This window comes from Hyalella azteca, unplaced genomic scaffold (assembly GCF_000764305.2).
Source record: "Hyalella azteca isolate HAZT.00-mixed unplaced genomic scaffold, Hazt_2.0.2 contig10672, whole genome shotgun sequence".
Classification (NCBI taxonomy): Eukaryota; Metazoa; Arthropoda; class Malacostraca; order Amphipoda; family Hyalellidae; genus Hyalella; species Hyalella azteca.
Window position 1 is genome coordinate 316,461 of NW_025940701.1, and position 18,616 is coordinate 335,076.

The 18,616-nt window shown below is 39.2% G+C and overlaps 1 protein-coding gene across 1 annotated transcript in view; it reads left to right on the forward strand.

Moving 5' to 3' along the window:
- LOC108671168 overlaps positions 1 to 18,616 on the forward strand; it is a 150,481-nt gene that overhangs the window by 85,210 nt on the left and 46,655 nt on the right. Inside the window, 4 exon segments of the mRNA XM_047882535.1 lie at positions 6,384 to 6,475; positions 9,053 to 9,120; positions 10,975 to 11,110; positions 15,611 to 15,682. Of these exon segments, the coding sequence (XP_047738491.1) occupies positions 6,384 to 6,475; positions 9,053 to 9,120; positions 10,975 to 11,110; positions 15,611 to 15,682 (368 nt within the window).

Genomic DNA, 18,616 nt, shown 5'->3' on the forward strand with positions numbered 1-18,616 from the left:
CGTTCACTTAGCCAGTTTTGAAAGTATGGCCCCTGGTGCATGTTTGAATGTCATTTCTTGTTCCTTGTCAATCCTTTGACTTACGATTCTTGCTGCACGTTTGCATAAACGTGTTCTCTGACGTTTGAAAACGAGAATAAAATGGTAGTCACTTCATCTGAGTCAAATGTGGGATTAACTGACCTTTGCTTGATTAGAATACATAAGGTTTATAATTATTTACGGGATTAGGCATAACGGGCATAACGGGATAGGGATCACAAAATTGCAACAATAATAATGCCCAGGCAACGCTGTGCCAACCTGCAAAAGGCAAATATTTCAGCTATTTCTTTCCTTTTACTCTAACCTAAGCTGATTTCAATTCGTTCGAGAGTGAATATATCATTTTACATTCCTTCTCACCTCGAAATTTACTCTGTATTGAAGCATCCGCAACGCTTAGGAACTATAATTGCTCCTTTCTAATTTCCTTTTTATCAATTTTAACAACTTTGCAACAAAACTAACCTATTTAAGCCCTTCGTAATTCAGGACCAGTTTGATCGAGGAACAATGAGTGGTCTAATTAAAGAGCCGTGTCTATGCTCCAATTAGTGCTTCACCAATTGTCATCGCCTCCATCCTTAATAAATGCGAATTTTCTTCGTCCATAAATAAACGACACCAGTATTTTTTGTGGTTGTTTTGCTCCCTCTGGAGCGTGCTAATCGTCACCCAATTTAGCAGCATTCATGTTGTTAATATTTTGTCAATGTATCTAACATTCGAATCATTTCCTCAACATATCTAACTAACATTCGAATCATTTCCTCAACATATCTAACTAAAATTCGAATCGATTCGTCAACATGTGTAACTAACATTCGAATCTGCAATGCTCGTCAAGAAGTGGGCGCCATACAGGAGTAAATTCTAAGAACGTTGCCTCTCCGGAATTATCAATAACTTTGTGGCTAGACAACAATCGCTAGTTTTCGAATTTCGACTTCTCTACTGGCGGACATTCCTGCTTTTTAGATGCGCTAAATTTGGACTTCACAGTTTGATTATCGCAATTCGGATACGTTTGTTTAATTAGTTTTAGTGAGTGCAAACTTGACGAAGCATAATTCAATGTTATGAACTCCACAACGTTTTGACGTGTAATGTGAGGCCAAGAGGCTGAGGCGGAGGCATTCTCGAGAGAACGCGCAGGTGTGACAGGTAGCCAGGTAACTGCTGGCTGTAGTACTAGTAACTCATAAGAACTTTATTTGATGAACCTAGTGGTCCAACAGTGTTATATTTACCCCTATAATACCGTACTTATACGCATGATAATTAATGCATTCATCCACGTGCCAGGTAACTGCTGCCCGTAGTAACTCATAAGGAAAACTTTATTTGATGAACCTAGTGGTCCAACAGTGTTATATTTACTCGTAATACCGTACTTGTTCACAAGATAATTAGTACATTTACTTACGTATTTAGTAAAAGAAATAATAAAGTTGATATTGCTGGGTCCCAGCGACACAAATAAGGCCTCATTCGTAGGAATAATGTGTGTACGTGGCTGTTCTGGAGCTGAGCGTCTCGTGTCAGCCAGCGAGCGCTGATGAAAAGCATCGCCTTTATGGAGATGCTGCGGCCAACTTGCCTCCGCTTTATGATGGCCGGTTGCCGGCATGAATGGTAAACAGACCTTTTCCTAGTGTGGGACTAGGGGTTATGTCTGCGTAGCAGACCTTTTCCTGCTAGTGTGGGACTAGGGGTTATGTCTGCGTAGCAGACCTTTTCCTAGTGTGGGACTAGGGGCTGTCTCTTATACACATCTAGATGTGTATAAGAGACNTGTGGGACTAGGGGTTATGTCTGCGTAGCAGACCTTTTCCTGCTAGTGTGGGACTAGGGGTTATGTCTGCGTAGCAGACCTTTTCCTAGTGTGGGACTAGGGGTTATGTCTGCGTAGCAGACCTTTCCACTATGGGTTATGTCTGCGTAACAGACCTTTCCTTCTCCTAGTGTGGCAAAAAGGTCTGCGTAGCAGACTTTTCCTTCTTCTTAGTGTGGGACTATGGGTTGTGTCTGCGTAGCAGACCTTCCCTTCTCCGTCTGAAGTGTCTGCTGATGCTTCAATGATGAAGTGTATTTTTCTAGCATAGCAAAACTTGACTGTTTTCTTTCAAACTGTCTGTTGCCTTAGCTGCTACAATTATAAGCTCAAGTTAATTAGAGATTATCGTAAGACACTGCTTCCTCTACCTTATATTTCTCTAATTGTATTTTTCTGATGACTATTATTTAAAAGGGCGCGATGTTAGAAAATTTTCCGTGTGCTTAATATATGGACGAAGCATCAATCATCTATTTTCTTTATTATTATTTTTGGTGATAATTATTCGTGTTTGTGCACGTTTTTCATATCAACTTCTAGAGCCCTCTACACGTTTCCAAATTCTAAGAACATTGCCTCTCAAGAACTGTTAATAACTTTGCGGCTATCAAGCAATCGATAATTTTCGATTTCTGGTAATTAAAATTATGGTTATAATTTTACATTATTTTTTCTGGTTATTAAAATAATTTGTTTGTTAATTATGAGCATAGTTTATGGCCCACTATTATTCCTCGTAAACACACTAAGGATCATCACCTCGTTATCTGGCAGTAAGATTAGTTAAGAGTTTCGCCCTACATTCAAAGCTGTCGGTGCGCGGGCAGTCCCATATTCGCTTCAACTCTGCTCGAAGTTGCGTGTGCGATGCTCCACTCATCAAGCTAACTACATTTTCTTCTGAAATATGTTTAGCAAATGTAGCGTTTATTTTTAGATGCAAGTGCAAACAACTCGCTAGGCATTCACACTACTTTGTTGACTTGATGGAAAGACGCCAGAATTATCTCAATAGTTAAGGGTGATCACTCGCCTCGCATCGTTTACTGTCTGAGTGTGTGTTTTGAACCCACAATTTCTACGTGGTTCCGTCTTGATTAAAGCTTGTTGCGAGGTTAATTAATGTTATTAGCGCGCAGTTCCGCCTCTGAAACCTCTTCATGCCACACTCAATTCTGATTATCCGACCCTGTGGCTGTGATGATACTTTACCTACCCTAAGCATTGTGAATTTATTTAGAACATTTTACTAATCAAGGGGAGTTATGGCATCTAAATTTTCTCAAGGGAAGCTTTACGCTTGATTTTCTTGCTTGATATCACCTTATTAGTTTACTTATCTGACCTCAATTCTAACACTTGTGTTTTACGGCTGAGATTTTAAAGTTTACATAGGAGAAATTTCGCACATGGTGCTGGGCCAACGTTTTAAAAGATATTTTTAGATATATGTAATCTTAGACTACTTAGAGTTAATTCTTAATTCATATGCTCATATTAGTTATGAGCGATATGCAACCCTCGACCTACCCAAACTGGGAAAAAATGCGGTGTTTTTTGTTGGTTAGTTATTGTTGAAACAATTTTGTGTAATTTACCCGTAATTCTCTACTATTTGTTACCTTTATTTGTTCATCTTCGGCGATTCAGCTCGGCTTTACATTCAACTTCTGTGATTGAGTGACCTTAGTAATAGCGGAATGTCGGCCAAACTTCACTGTCCGCTGAATTCAATTCACTGTCCAGGCTTCACTATCCCGCACATTTAAAGTACTACATGCATGCAGCCAATTCTACTCGCAGCTAATGCCCCTTAAACACTGATTAATTCGCAGCCCAATTCGGAAATTTATCTAACCATTGTTGGGAGAACTTCAGCCAGACCTTATGTCAGGAATCTCTGCATGGTTCATCGTTTTTTTAATCGTTGCTTCCAAATTTCGTTAAGAATTTTTTGTTGAATTTTTTTCTGTCTCTTGCCTAGAATTTCAAGTTGATCTCGTATGCTTATCTCATTTAGAATCTGTGGTGCATTTCTTATCTGAGCATATTCTGCTCAGACAAGAAATGCACCACAGATTCTAAATGAGATAAGCATACGAGATAAACTTTAATTCAACATCGAGATCAACTTTATGGAGCATCAACATATTGCATCCATATTCTGCTTATGGTCTCTATATTATCTTCTTCAAAATCTCAGCTGTAGGTGAGAGCGGATATCCCGCTAACTTAATCTTCGAAGCGTATTTGTTGTCAAAAATCCATTATGGTTCTCGAAGAGGTCCGCCGTGTTCGCTGGGTTGTCCTTTATTTATTTTCAAAAGTTTGTAAGTGTGCTGACAAGGATTGTGACATTTCCCCAAAGTTTTTATGTATGCTGACAAGCATTGCGACATTTATCCAAAGTTTGTATGTATATATGCTGACGAGAATTGTGACATTTATCCAAAGTTCGTATGTATGCTGACAAGCATTGTGACATTTCCCCAAAGTTTTTATGTATACTGACAAGGATTGTGACATTTATCCAAAGTTTGTATGTATGCTGACGAGTATTGTAATATTTATCCATCATTAGAAGTGCAGTCAAGTAAAAAGGTTCTTTGCCTTGTCCAGGATATCTCCGAGCTCATACGTTGATTGTAGGCCTACGTGCAGGCCATAATTAATTAGTGGTGCTGTCTCAGGTATTATTGCTTACGGTGTCGGTTTAAGCGAGGAGATTAAGATCACGATACTGTGCCCTCTGTGGTATTTCCAACTCGAGATGTTGCCTCGGGGGGCCAGAAGCAGTCGGGTCACGATCTCCTCCCACTTAGCACAGTTAGCGGGCACCTGCTACCTCTGTGGGGACTTGCTTTCCTCACGAGCATTCCAGGACCTGCTGCCTCAGTGGGGACTTGCTTTTCTCACGAGCATTGCAGAACCTGCTGCCTCTGTGAGGACTTGCTTTCCTCACGAGCATTGCGGGACGCTCTTCAACATTTGCTATCTCAGTCATTTGGTCCTGAGGGACCGACTCGCTTTACGTCTTCGGCCTTGAGCAGCTGCGGCCCAGACGAGTCCAATACTTCAGGGAGCGGGATAATGTTGAGCTCTGATGGCACTTAATATTGAAGCGGACTTGTTCAGTCTAAAACGTTTGATCTCGATGTTGTTCGAAGTACGTTTTTTAATATTGAAGCGTTCTTGTTCAGTCTAAAACGTTTGATGTCGATGGCGTTCGAAGTACGTTTTTTAATATTGAAGCGTTCTTGTTCTTGTTCAGTCTGAAACGTTTGATCTCGATGTTGTTCGAAGTACGTTTTAAAATATTGAAGCGTTCTTGTTCAGTTTAAAACATTTGATCTCGATGTTGTTCGAAGTACGTTTATTAATATTGAAGCGTTCTTGTTCAGTCTAAAACGTATGATCACGATATTGTTCAAAATACGTTTCTTCTCTTGCAATGGCCTTTTTTATGATTATTTACTCATGAAAATAATTTAATCATCAGCGATAATTTATTTCGTAATTACAAATGCTAACCAGCATATGGTTTATTAAATATTCGTTTTATTTTATCGTAAATCGCGCGAGTCTTGCTCACAATAATAGTCGAGCCATCAGCAAACATTTCTCCTGATCGTCGAGCAGGTTAACGAATGGTCGTGTTTTTGTGAGGTTTTGTTGCTGTAATTCCCGACTATTGTTTCCGTGGTGGGCGTCGGTCTCAGGAGCCGTCGTGTAATTGTTGACCGAAAACCCCACTAATCTGTTGAGGCTCTCAGGGGCTGACGGCCCTCACGTCCCCGCCCTTAACCTACCAGTGAAAATTTACAGACGCGGCGGCTTCTGCTTTGGATAATCAGAAGCTGGGGCGACTCTAAATTTTGTTAGGGTAGGAGTTCTTCCCAGTGAAAATTTACAGTCGCGGCAGCTTCTGATTTGGATTACCAGAAGCATACCAGAAGCTGGGGCGACTCTAAATTTTGTTAGGGTAGGAGTTCTTAATTCCCAGTGAAAATATACAGACGCGGCAGCTTCTGATTTGGGCGACTACCAGAAGCTGGGGCGACTCTAAATTTTGTTAGGGCTTTACCAATGAGAATAAATTGGGAATTAAGAAAAGTTTTTCGTGTACGCGAATGAACTTGCGTGTATCTTAATTAGTTTGTTTTACCCCTGAGGATAAATTGGGAATTAAGAAAAGTTCTTCGTGAACGCGAATGAACATTGTGAAGTTTTTATTTTGAACATTGTGAAGTTTTCTTAATTTTTAGCAGTTATTTCCACGAGTACCCCGTGGAAATAACTGCTAGAAAAAAGGTTTCCAATAGAAATAATAACTGCTACAAAATAGGTTCCCAGTGAAAATAGTCGATTAATTTGTTTCGTAGAATCAATTAGTTTTCTGTTACTTCGTGAAAAATTCGGTAATGCTGTTTCTCCCACAACAGTTAATTATTTCACGTTTTGATCTTTTCGATAAATTTTAATGTTCGAAAATTGTATTTTCCAGATTTTGAGAGCGTGCGATTGCCGGACAACCTGGAGAGCATCCCGAAGGCGGACCACTTCCCTACACAGCGGCACCGATGGAACACCAATGAGGTATGACAACCATGCATACCATTACTGATGAACCATTCATACCATTACTGATGAACCATTCATATCATTACTGATGAACCATTCATACCATTACTGATGAACCATTCATAACCATTCATACCATTACTGATGTGCTATTCATACCATTACTGATGAACCATTCATACCATTACTATATAAAGAACCATTCATACCACTACTGATGACCCATTCATACCATCAATAATGGACCATTAATGCCACAACCGATGAACCATTCATACCACTGCCGATGAATCATTCACCATCACTAATGGACCATTCATGCCATTACTAATGAACCATTCATGCCATTACTAATGAACCATTCATGCCATTACTAATGAACCATTCATACCACTACCGATGACCCATTCATACCATTGCCGATGAATCATTCATACCACATCTCATGAACCATTCACACCACTTCTCATGAACCATTCTCACCACTACCGATGAACCATTTATACCAATTTTCATGAACCATTCATACCACTACTGATGTTCATACCACTATCGATGAACCATTGCTTCTTCTACTGACCAACGGGCAGAACAATCATTCTTGATGTTTTACAAGCTTTTACTTCATTTTTATTTATTTATTTGTGCGATTTTTATGGGAATTTACATGTCCCTTACATGTCGGGCGGAAGTATAGTAGGGGACCACAATATTGACTAGTAGGTAGCAATGGTGCTGAATTCTGAAGTAAAGCTTTCTCGTCAGTTCTGAGTTGAATCCGTCGTGCTTACAACCGTTGTTCCCCTCCCTCTTTTCGCTCCTGACTTTCATTTTTTTCAAGTGTATTTCACTGCACAAATTTTAACTTTCTGTACAAATGACTTCTGGATTTATATTCCAAAATAAAGCTTTCTCGTCAGTTCTGAGTTAATCCATTGTGCTTACAACCAAGCCTGTTTGAAATTAATACGTTTAAAGAGTTTTGTTTAATTCTCGTCTAAAATAAGTTGTTGAGCATACCTGCCATGTCGAGCTCGTGCGAAAGAGAAGTACACGCGCGTTAATTTGAAAGCTGCCTTAGTAGTTTGTGTGTGAATGTGGCGAGAGACGCGACTAGCCGCTCATTAGTATGAGCTTTAGGAGCTAATTAGGTGCGTGAGTTAGCGTTAGGGGCAACACCCGACTCACTATAACTCCTCACCCCAACACTGTCCTTTCTAATTGCCTGCACACTCAGAGAACCCTAAGCGATTTGTTCCAAATAGCTATGCTCTTTTTGCCCTTTTGTGGGTCATCCTAATCCAGTTTTCAGCGGAGTAAGGGCGTAACAGTGCTACACTGCATTAAGTGTGTAATGATTTAGACAATACACCGTACATTTTCTGAGTTTGTATTCGTCACCGCTTATATCGCTACTCAATTGTTCAGCTTATTTTATTTCTACTTTGGTCTTCAAGACTGTAGTTCTTCTTTTAAATGTTAATCAACCTACCTGCATGCTATTTTACTACACAAACTTTTAGATTTCTAGGAAAAATTTTCTCCGGAACTATTATTGAAAGTACCAGCTATTTTATTAAACAAACTTTTATATATCTATTAAAAATTTTCTAAGGTACTATATTATTGAAAGCTTAATGAATCTTGACCTGATTCTCTCACAATATTTTGTCCTTACTTATTCCTCCAGAACATAATATTATTACATCAAAAATTTTTCAATTGTTTTCCACTTTTTGTGCTGATCAATAGACAATTAAAAGCATACTATTCATTCTATTGTTTCAAACTTAGTAGTAACAATAATAATAATTTAAACAATAAGCCTTTCTTAATTTATTACAATTTCTTCCATTAGTCTGCACTTAAGCTATAAAGATAGTCGTGTCTCATGTAAAATTCGAATTAAATAATAGAAATAATCTTAGTTAAGTTCATAAGTTTCCTATGTTACCAGTCATTTTCTTCGAGCTGAATCATTTTTATTTGGGAAACTAGGCAGGTTCCTGCATTAGAATTAGGTGTCAACCCACTACCGCCTTATGTCACTCTCCCGGAACATAACTTTCAACTGAAATCATACGTAAACTGTTGAGTGAAGCAACCTGAGGACGTAGTATTGGTTATTAACCTAACTTAAATTATACGTAAACTATTGAGTGTATAGCAACCTGAGGACGTTTGTACGCAACAGAGAACATTTTAAAGTTGTCGTACGTGGCGGCAACCATCAGTGCAAGTCATTTTGCGCTCACTAGAACGTATCCTTTTTTGGGAAGTAGGCTTGTGACAATATTGCTCCGGTTACTCATGTCAGGCGGTAGAGGGTTAAATCGTGCATAGAATCATTGCGGCAGCTTCTACTGCCCTTTTTATATATGTACGACCAGGTCTATAAATTAGATATCATCATTCACGCGCAAGTTTTTTTGGCAGTAAAATCTGACCCAGCGACTCGATTTATATTTCCAGTGTTTAGAACGATAATATCAGATTCGTAATATTTATTGCTCCGGTTATTCATGTCAGGCGGTAGAAGGTTTAACTGCTGCTGCAGGCTGTGGTGTCTCAATATCTCTTGTTCCTCTACAGGAGATCGCTGCCTTGCTCATCTGCTTCGATCGTCACGCTGATTGGCTCTCCAAAGAAGTCAAAATTCGGTAAGAATAATGTTCGTCACAACTTCCGATGTAATTTAAATGTGTGTTATTTAAATTACATTCAAGAAGACTTTTAAAAAATGTAAAAATTATTTATTGCTCAAGAAAGAATTATTACTGAAGTTTTTCACATTGACATCGAATTCAACTGTATTGAAGAGCACGAACCTAGATTCTGTAACCTAAGTAGGTAATTTTATGTAGCTTATTTGAAGATGCACTCCTTCCATGAGAAATCGTGTTTGAGAGAACAAGAACCCTTGTCTTTCCTAATACGCACATTAACCGGGTCTCTACCATTCCTTGAACTACGGTAGTTCCGTTTAAAATCACAGCCTATAGTACTATCCTCCGTTCGTTTCATTTCATAATAAGACATTATATAATATTCCGTCAGTGTGCACGCAGTGTGCAGTCCGACTTACATTACTAGGTATGTAGCATTCCATGATCTGCGTTGTATAGTTTCGTATTAAATTACAGACTTGTACAATCCCTGTTAGTTTCATTTCATAAGACGACTGTGCACGCAGTGTGCAGTCCGAATTACATTACCAGGTAATGTAACATTCAATGAATTGCTTTATACAGTTTCATGTAAAATCACAGACTTGTACTATAACCCCGTTCGTTTCATTATTATCATTATTATTATTCTACGAAGCATTTATCGTAGCATCTGGATCAAACGAACTTAGGTTTGAACCAGACACATAAGGTTAATAGCAAGCGAAAAATAAATAGGTTATAAACACATAAATAGGTCACACATATAAGGTCACACGTAAGGTTATTAGCAAGCGAAAAATGAATAGGAACGGATTTCATCTCATTCAGCTGTGTAGTTGTAGTTATTATACGCTGAGCAAGACGCTGAAGTTCTTTTGACGCTGAGCCGTCGTTTTACCGCGTTAAGATCAAGTCTCCAAGTTGTAGTTATTATACGCTGAGCGAGAGGCTGAAGTTCTTTTGACGCTGAGACGTCGTTTTACCTCGTTAAGATCAAGTCTCCAAGTTGTAGTTATTATACGCTGAGCAAGACGCTGAAGTTCTTTTGACGCTAAGACGTCGTTTTGCCGCGTTAAGATCAAGTCTCCGGAGAAGGCCTGGGTCTCTGACTCTCTCAATCTGGATTAATTAACTCAATATGAGCATTAATCTGGAGGAGCCAGCGGCTCTAGCCTGCCACCACCATCTTCCGTCTGCTCCCTTTGTTCTACGCTTAATATTGCTTCACTTAATTACATTTTCCTTCCTTGCTTGGGGCTATTTAAGTAGCATTGACTTTAGTCATCTTCTGTTGTTGCCGACCGACAACTTTAACTGAAGATTAGTGTGGAAGTCATTGAGCATTGATCATTGTACCGTGCAACTGAAAGATTATAAAGTTTTAAATGTCAAGTTTTGAATTAATTATGAAACCGAAATCAAGATGTCAATTCACTTCATTATGAGCCATTACGTACAATGCCAATTTAACACGTTTTAATAGATAAATAATTCGAAGTTAGGAGAAAGCTGTTGTTCGAATGCTTTTAATATGAATAGTTCAGACATTTGATTTCAAAACATGTCACTGATCAGGGCCGATAAAATTGCAGATATGCTCACTGGATAACGTATAAGAAATTTTACAAATATCGTATTTTGAAATTTTGGGCTTAGACCATTGTTATTCTCGCAGGTTCAGTAGTATTTAAAAATTTCTTGTTCAGTAATGTTTGAAAATTATAGGTTCAGCTGTGTTTGAAAATTATAGGTTCAATAGTGTTTGAAAATTATATGTTCATTAGTGTTGAAGAACTCGTTGAATTATTCAGTGAAATATGAGTTTATTTGAATGTTACGTTGCAGACCCAAGAGCGGCTCGATGCTGCTGTACAGCCGCAAGAAAGTGCGCTACCGTCGCGACGGTTACTGCTGGAAGAAGCGCAAGGATGGCAAGACCACACGAGAGGACCACATGAAGCTCAAAGTGCAGGGTATTGAGGTGAGCTAACGGCCCTGCAGGGCGACTCTTCAAGACTAATACTGATCCAGCAATAGCACGGCCTCAGGCCGTCTCTTCCCTAACAAAATTTAGAGTCGCCCCAGCTTCTGGTAATACAAATCAGAAGCTGCCGCGTCTGCAAATTTTCACTGGCCCTAACAAAATTTAGAGTCGCCCCAGCTTCTGGTAATACAAATCAGAAGCTGACGCGTCTACAAATTTTCACTGTTGTCACTTTTGATTGAAGGAGTGATAAGTTTTCAAAACTTGAAGCTCATTCGAGTATTATTGTGTGACTTACTTTGATAAACGCCTTTTATTAAAGGGCGAATGAGAATGGGGACTTGAAGTGATCCTGTTAATGGGTTTAATTTCAAGCCTGTTTCATCGTTTACTCTTGGTCGATGGCCTAGTCGATTTTCCTAGAAGAAAAGGTAATATTTATGCTGTTTCAACCGAAGCTTTCCTGTTAGCATATTGTCCATCGTTCAGTTTTAATTTCTCTCCAAATCCACCCTCCTTAATTGAATACATCAATCATTATGCCACTCGATGATATTGTCTATGGGATTATATAGGTCGTGGCTCTTTAAACTTGAATCGTTTGGTCTTGTCATAGGCAAATGCCTCGCTCATCACGTACAAACCACTGACGCGATAAATGAACTTATTCACTGAATAGGACAGCAACTTATGTTTTCATTTCTTTGTGGAAGGTCGTGACAAAGTTTATTATTTTATGGACTTGAAACACCTCCTGATAGAATTCATGTTCTCGGTGTTTTTTTCACCGAGCCGGTTTTAATTTTTGCGATCTTTCTCTACACGAACATATTCAGCTAAGCCTGTGTTGCTGTCTGCGCTTAATGTCTTGTCGTGTTTGAGCGAATTTTTGCTTCCGTTTGACCTGAGGCTCTTGCTAATTACCGAGGCTCTTTCTACCTCATCACTGGCAGGCTTATTTTTCCAGCCTTACTAGTCACGAGAATGGGATCTCGGGCTCCCGAACTGCCCCTCCCTCTTTGCACTTCTGACTTTCATTTGTTCAAGTCTATGTCACTGCACGATTTTTTAGGTTTCGGTACAAATGGCTTTTGAATTTATATGTCCAACGAGATATTTTCCTACGAAGGTATGCCTATTTTAGATTTCACTACAAATGGTTTTTGAATTTATATGCTCAACGAGATATTTTCCTACGAAGGTATGCCTATTTTAGATTTCACTACAAATGGTTTTTGAATTTATATGCTCAACGAGATATTTTCCTACGAAAGTATGCCTATTTACTGGAGTTCAGCTGGAGTGTCAAGCATGACTACAGGCGGAACAATGACTTTGTACAATTTTTTCAGTCACTGCACGATTGTTTAGCTTTCATTTCAAATGGCTTTTGAATTTATATGCTCAAAGAGATATTTTCCTACAAAAATATACCTATTTACTAATTGATATGCAATTGGAGTGTCAAGCATGACTACAGGCGGAACAATGACTTAGTACAATTTTTTAGTCACTGCACGATTGTTTAGATTTCAGTAGAAATGGCCTTTGAATTTATATGCTCAACGAGATGTTTTCCTACAAAAGTATAGCTATTTACTCATTGATATGCAATTGGAGTGTCAAGCATCACCATAGGCGGAACAATGATTCTTGTTATCTACTATCGCTATAAAAAAATATCTGCCATAGCTATCAACAAAAAAACGGCCATATAGCTATCAACTTCTTGGCGCATATACAAGGTTTCAGTTGATGTTTAACCGTAGAAACCGAACGCGATCAAGCCTCAACTGATATCTATATCAAGCTATGCATTTACTTGGACTTTTAGGCATTTTTATGAGATTTCAAAAATATCTTGAAAATCTAGAGCAGCGTGGCTGGAGCTCTTTGAAGTGTCTATGTCATCATCGTGCAGCTCATCAATACAAAACGTACACGTGCACACTCGCTCTCAAATGCAAGACTTACTCATTTCTAAATTGTAATTTATATTCATGGTGTCATGTAGCCCTATCAGTGTAGACGTCGAGATCATTTGCTCAACTCCTTGAGGTTTTGTGCTCTGAAGCTAATAAATATCTGAGTAGTGGACTCGTTTAACCTCATGCGGAAGTAGAACTGAATTTGATCTTAATAGTCACAATTCCATTCACAAGTTGCACATCCTGCCTGGAATTATCTATTTTCGTGAACAATTCTTTTGTACGTGCGTGAGGCAGATGTTTTCGACGAGCCGATAATGGGCGCAAAATAATTAGCCTCGAACAATAATAATTATTCATGTTCCTCCCAAACGCTAAAAATAATTACCCATCAATGATGTTAGTGCGGTTATGATGTTAGTGCGGTTATGATGTTAGTGCGGATCTAACTTGAACTGTAGTATTGACGGAATGTACAACAGTCTACTGGCTGTCTCGTCTCATAATGGCATACGAGAGGACAAGCTGATGCAAAATTATTTCATGATATTTGAATCTGGTTAAGTGTGATCTTCTTCATCGTTAATCTTATACCGTGATTATTTGGGTTTAGTCACTTGTAAAATTTGTTGCGTTGTGCCTTATGACTTCTCTATGAAACGAAGACCAAATCATTTTCATGATCTTTTTCATCATTTTCATGATCTTGAAGATCATGATTTTCATGATCTTGAAGATCATGATTTTCATGATCCTGAAGATAATGATTTTCATGATCTTGAATATAATGATTTTCATGATCCTGAAGATAATGATTTTCATGATCCTGAATATAATGATTTTCATGATATTGAAGATAATGATTTTCATGATCTTGAAGATAATGATTTTCATGATCTTGAAGACCATGATTTTCATGATCTTGAAGATAATGATTTTCATGATCTTCAAGATAATGATTTTCATGATCTTCAAGATCACGATTTTCATGATCATCATTTTTCAAGTATCTCTTGAAGCGAAAGTTTGCATTGTACGGCTGGAAGTTTTCAGGAGTATAGAGTTGAGTTCTTAAGACTTATCAGACGCGCGCTTTAATGCCTCGCGGGCACGCCCGGCCGATCGCACTTGATCGATATTCGCTGCTCGTGGGCCTCGGAAGACGGCTTTTTTGTCTCGCTCTCATTAACATAACGGACTAAGACTAAATCAGATTCTAAGAAATTTTCATTGATTCAGGTCTTTCGCTTACGAGCGCGAACTTTCCACTTTTGATAATGGTTAAGTTCAATAAGTTCATACAAATTTAAACTGGATACAGACATTTCAACTCATTTTCTTTTCGCCTGCCTTCATTGCTTAATCACTCAATGTATTCGAATTGAAACTAGAAGTGTAATTCCACCTGAAACTGAAGTTTTATGTCCTAGAAATTTGAGCTTGTAGAACGACTCCTGAACGCGTATTTCAGCCGAGGGAACGTTTGGCTACAGCTTATATACCGTACCAAATCATGTTTTCTTAACCTATTCAATATAAATGTCATCCTAAAACAGTTTATGCTCATTATTGCTACACACTTAAGAAATGATTGTTTATGTTTGGGTATAACTCAGACCTCCAGGGAGCCAAGCTTCGCTTCTCAAACATCAATGTTCGTCTTTAAATATAATACTTAATAAATGTTTGATCGAACATATTGACATGAGCATTGAGCTGGTCTCCCTATTCCTACTGCGAGCGCATAACTTTATATATTGGACACTCTTTTTGCGCCATATTCTCTGATAATTTTAAAAGAAAATTCAGTAGGTAAAGTAAATTCGCCAAATCTTCATTGAAACGTTTTGGAGACCACCGCCACCATCAGTTCAAGAACTTAAAGAATACAAGTACAATCAAGCTGGTCTCCGAAACGTTTCCAATGGATTCATGGTGAATTGGCATGATGTTTTCTTTACTGGTGAATTCTCGGTGATTTAATGTAGCTAATTATATAAGTACTTCGTAGAATTTGTTTTAAAGTAGCAGCCATCGTTCGACCTCGTTGCAGAATATGATTTCACTAGCCTTCACATGTTGCATTTCGTCTACTGTCGTCTATGTAAAACGCTTATCATCAAGTCATCTACTGTCAGAAAAGAGTCATGAGTTTGTAACTCAGCTAGCCAATCACTGATGCCTTTTCAAACTAATCCCACAAATCACTGACAATAAATCAGCCGCTAAGTGTACTTGGGGCTCTACGTGTGCTTAGTGTGCTAATACGTAGGCCGCTACGTGTACTTGAGGTTCTACCTGTACGTAGGCCGCTACGTGTGCTTGAGGTGCTACCTGTACGTAGGCCGCTACGTGTACTTGAGGTTCTACCTATACGTAGGCCGCTACGTTTGCTTCAGGTGCTACCTGTACGTAGGCCGCTACGTGTACTTGAGCTTGTTTCAATAGTGCGGTTGCTGATTGCAGTTGAGTAATCTTGTGGGCTGATCTTTCCATTACCGCAATGATGTGCAGTCTTTACACTGTACCCGTAAGTTCATATTACAGCGTATGTGTTTTTTCCTCACAGTGCATCTACGGCTGCTACGTACACTCTGCCATCCTGCCTACCTTCCACCGCAGATGTTACTGGCTCCTGCAGGTAACTCTTTATTATGACCGCACGCCATAATAGAGACTTAATTAAATCTTCATTGTTAATTCTTTATTATTAAATCTTACTATTAAGTCTTTATTATGGGCTCCTGCAGGTAAGATGGTCGCACGCTGCTAACTCGTAATTACCAGTTACGTATCATTTAAAAGATACATTCTGTACGCAGAAGTCATTACCGGACGTATTCACTACAGCCCTCACTAACGTATAGAGCAGGTGTCTACAAATGCGGCACGCGGGCCGGTTTCCATCCGGCCCGCCGAGGATATCTCGTAGTTCAACAAAATGTGTACAAAAATCGAATCGAGCGCGGCGTTTATGCGTGACCGGCCCGCGAAGGTTTCAAAAAGCTTGCTCTTGGCCCTTGGTGAAAAAAGTTTGGAAGCCTCTGGACTATAGAGTATTGCCTCGCTGCGGCCTTCAGTAGCGTATTGGTAATAATCGATCTTTGGACAGCAATTTGATCCTTGTGCTACAATTCAATGTTTGTGTGACGATGCGATCTTCGGGCGCCAATTCTATCTCTGTGCGCCAATTATATCTCTGTGTGCCAATTCTATCTCTGTGCACCAATTCTATCTCTGTGTGCCAATTATATCTCTGTGCGCCAATTCTATCTCTGTGTGCCAATTATATCTGTGTGCCAATTCTATCTCTGTGTGCCAATTCTATCTCTGTGCACCAATTCTATCTCTGTGCGCCAATTATATCTCTGTGTGCCAATTCTATCTCTGTGCACCAATTCTATCTCTGTGTGCCAATTATATCTCTGTGCGCCAATTCTATCTCTGTGTGCCAATTATATCTGTGTGCCAATTCTATCTCTGTGTGCCAATTCTATCTCTGTGCACCAATTCTATCTCTGTGTGCCAATTATATCTCTGTGTGCCAATTCTATCTCTGTGTGCCAATTATATCTCTGTGTGTCAATTCTATCTCTGTGCGCCACTTTAATCTCTGTGCGCCAATTCTATCTCTGTGCGCCAATTATATCTCTGTGCGCCAATTCTAACTCTGTGCGCCAATTCTAACTCTGTGCGCCAATTCTAACTCTGTGCGTCAATTCTATCTCTGTGCGCCAATTCTATCTCTGTGCGCCAATTCTATCTCTGTGCGCCAATTATATCTCTGTGCGCCAATTCAATCTTCTTTAGTTTGGTCACTCCAGTCTACCGTGTCCTTCACACCGGTCCATGTATGCCACATCCATTCACGCCTTCATGTTGCTGGAACAATTTATTCACCTCCAAAATATCTCTTGTCGGACTCATCACAATTCTTTACCACCAAATATTACCTTTGAATCCAATATAGCTACCTATTTATGATACCTTGAACTATTATTGTATATTTTACTCATAAAATACGGCTTGACTCCCTCATTTTCTAACATCCAAGCCATCAACTCTACGCTGAAACTGATGCCAACACACGCTCTCTGAGGACCGACGGTGGGCAGACAGACCAACGCATGCATGCCCCAAATAAATGGCTTTAAAGGCGAGCTGTTGTAAAGGCCTTGCAAGCGCCACAAAGCACCGAAATTTCAACTACATGCCCCCCTGGGACTCTTTATTTTAGTCCTAACAAGACCAACACATTCGGTGTTGTACACGCGCGCTCGTACCTCAGAAAGTTTTCCAAGCACCGCGGGTATCGGTGATCTTCTCGCCCCCCTTGCCGGGTTCATTCTGCCCCCCACCATCTTGCAACCTGGGCTGTGTTTGGCTGTGCTCACTTTAAAATGTATCTTTTGTAGATATTGTCGGGTTATTTATCTGGGTCTATAGTTTAAAAAAAAATTAAGAGATCGTAAGTTCATCAGCCAATCAATCATTGACGGCCTTTCAAGAAAAATCCACTTATCATAGACAAGAAAATAGAGCGTAAGTACTTACGTTCACTTAGCGAGTTTTGAAAGTATGGCCCCTGGGTCATTATTTTTCTATTGTGAGAGATGTGTACGAATTAAGTAGGATGCCTTAGTACTGATGTTTCAGAAGTCATTTGCTAACCGTTTGGGCGCTTCTAAATCAAGAGCTCCAGTTGTTGATTTTCGTTGAAGAATTCATACGCGACTGTTGAAGATATAATAGTTAATTTTAGGATGTTCATCACTAATAATTATATTTCAGATTCCTCTGAATAAGTTATACTGATTTTATGATTTGAAATGCACGTTTTTTTATGAAACGAAGCTCAAAAATCCGACACGTCCATATAAATGCTGTTCCGCGTTTTTGTTCTAATTTCAGTACATTGAAACTTGAGTCTAAAAATGCAGCTTATTTTTTAGGTAATATTAATGCTAATGGCGATAAAAATAGTTTTTACAATTAATTACATCGATACGGGCCGTAAATGATTGAACATTTCTGCTGTCATAAGAAGCAGCGACCGGAGCCTCATTTTCATTCCGAGAGAGTTTGCACTTGCAATGCTTTTGCCTTCACAAAACACCTAGCGGGAGAGCCTGCCTGCCTGCGCTAGCCTCGGCTTCCGCTTCTGCTTGTTGCTTTCAAGCCTGATCATTCAGTTCTTCGAGAAATTTATGGAATTGTAGCTGTTCAAGAAATTTCATTCGAAAAATTGTGCGATGTTAATCCATTAGACCAATTTTGGTTGGGGCCAGCCGCGCCATTGAACCCATAAGACGTTTGACTGATGCCAGACGTGCTAATCTCAAATAAAAAGAACAATTTAACGATAATCTTATAACGTTTGAATTGACTAGAAGCTCTTAAATTCTTTAACTAATTGGCATAATCGCTTGAACTTCAATAAATTGTAAATTTGTCGATGTTGGACGTGGTTGTAAGTTCATCGTGGAAATTTTTGATATCGATTTTCGTTAAAGTTTTTCGAAGAATTCAATGTGTTGTAATAATCGAGAAGAACTCTGTACGTATACGGCGGAAC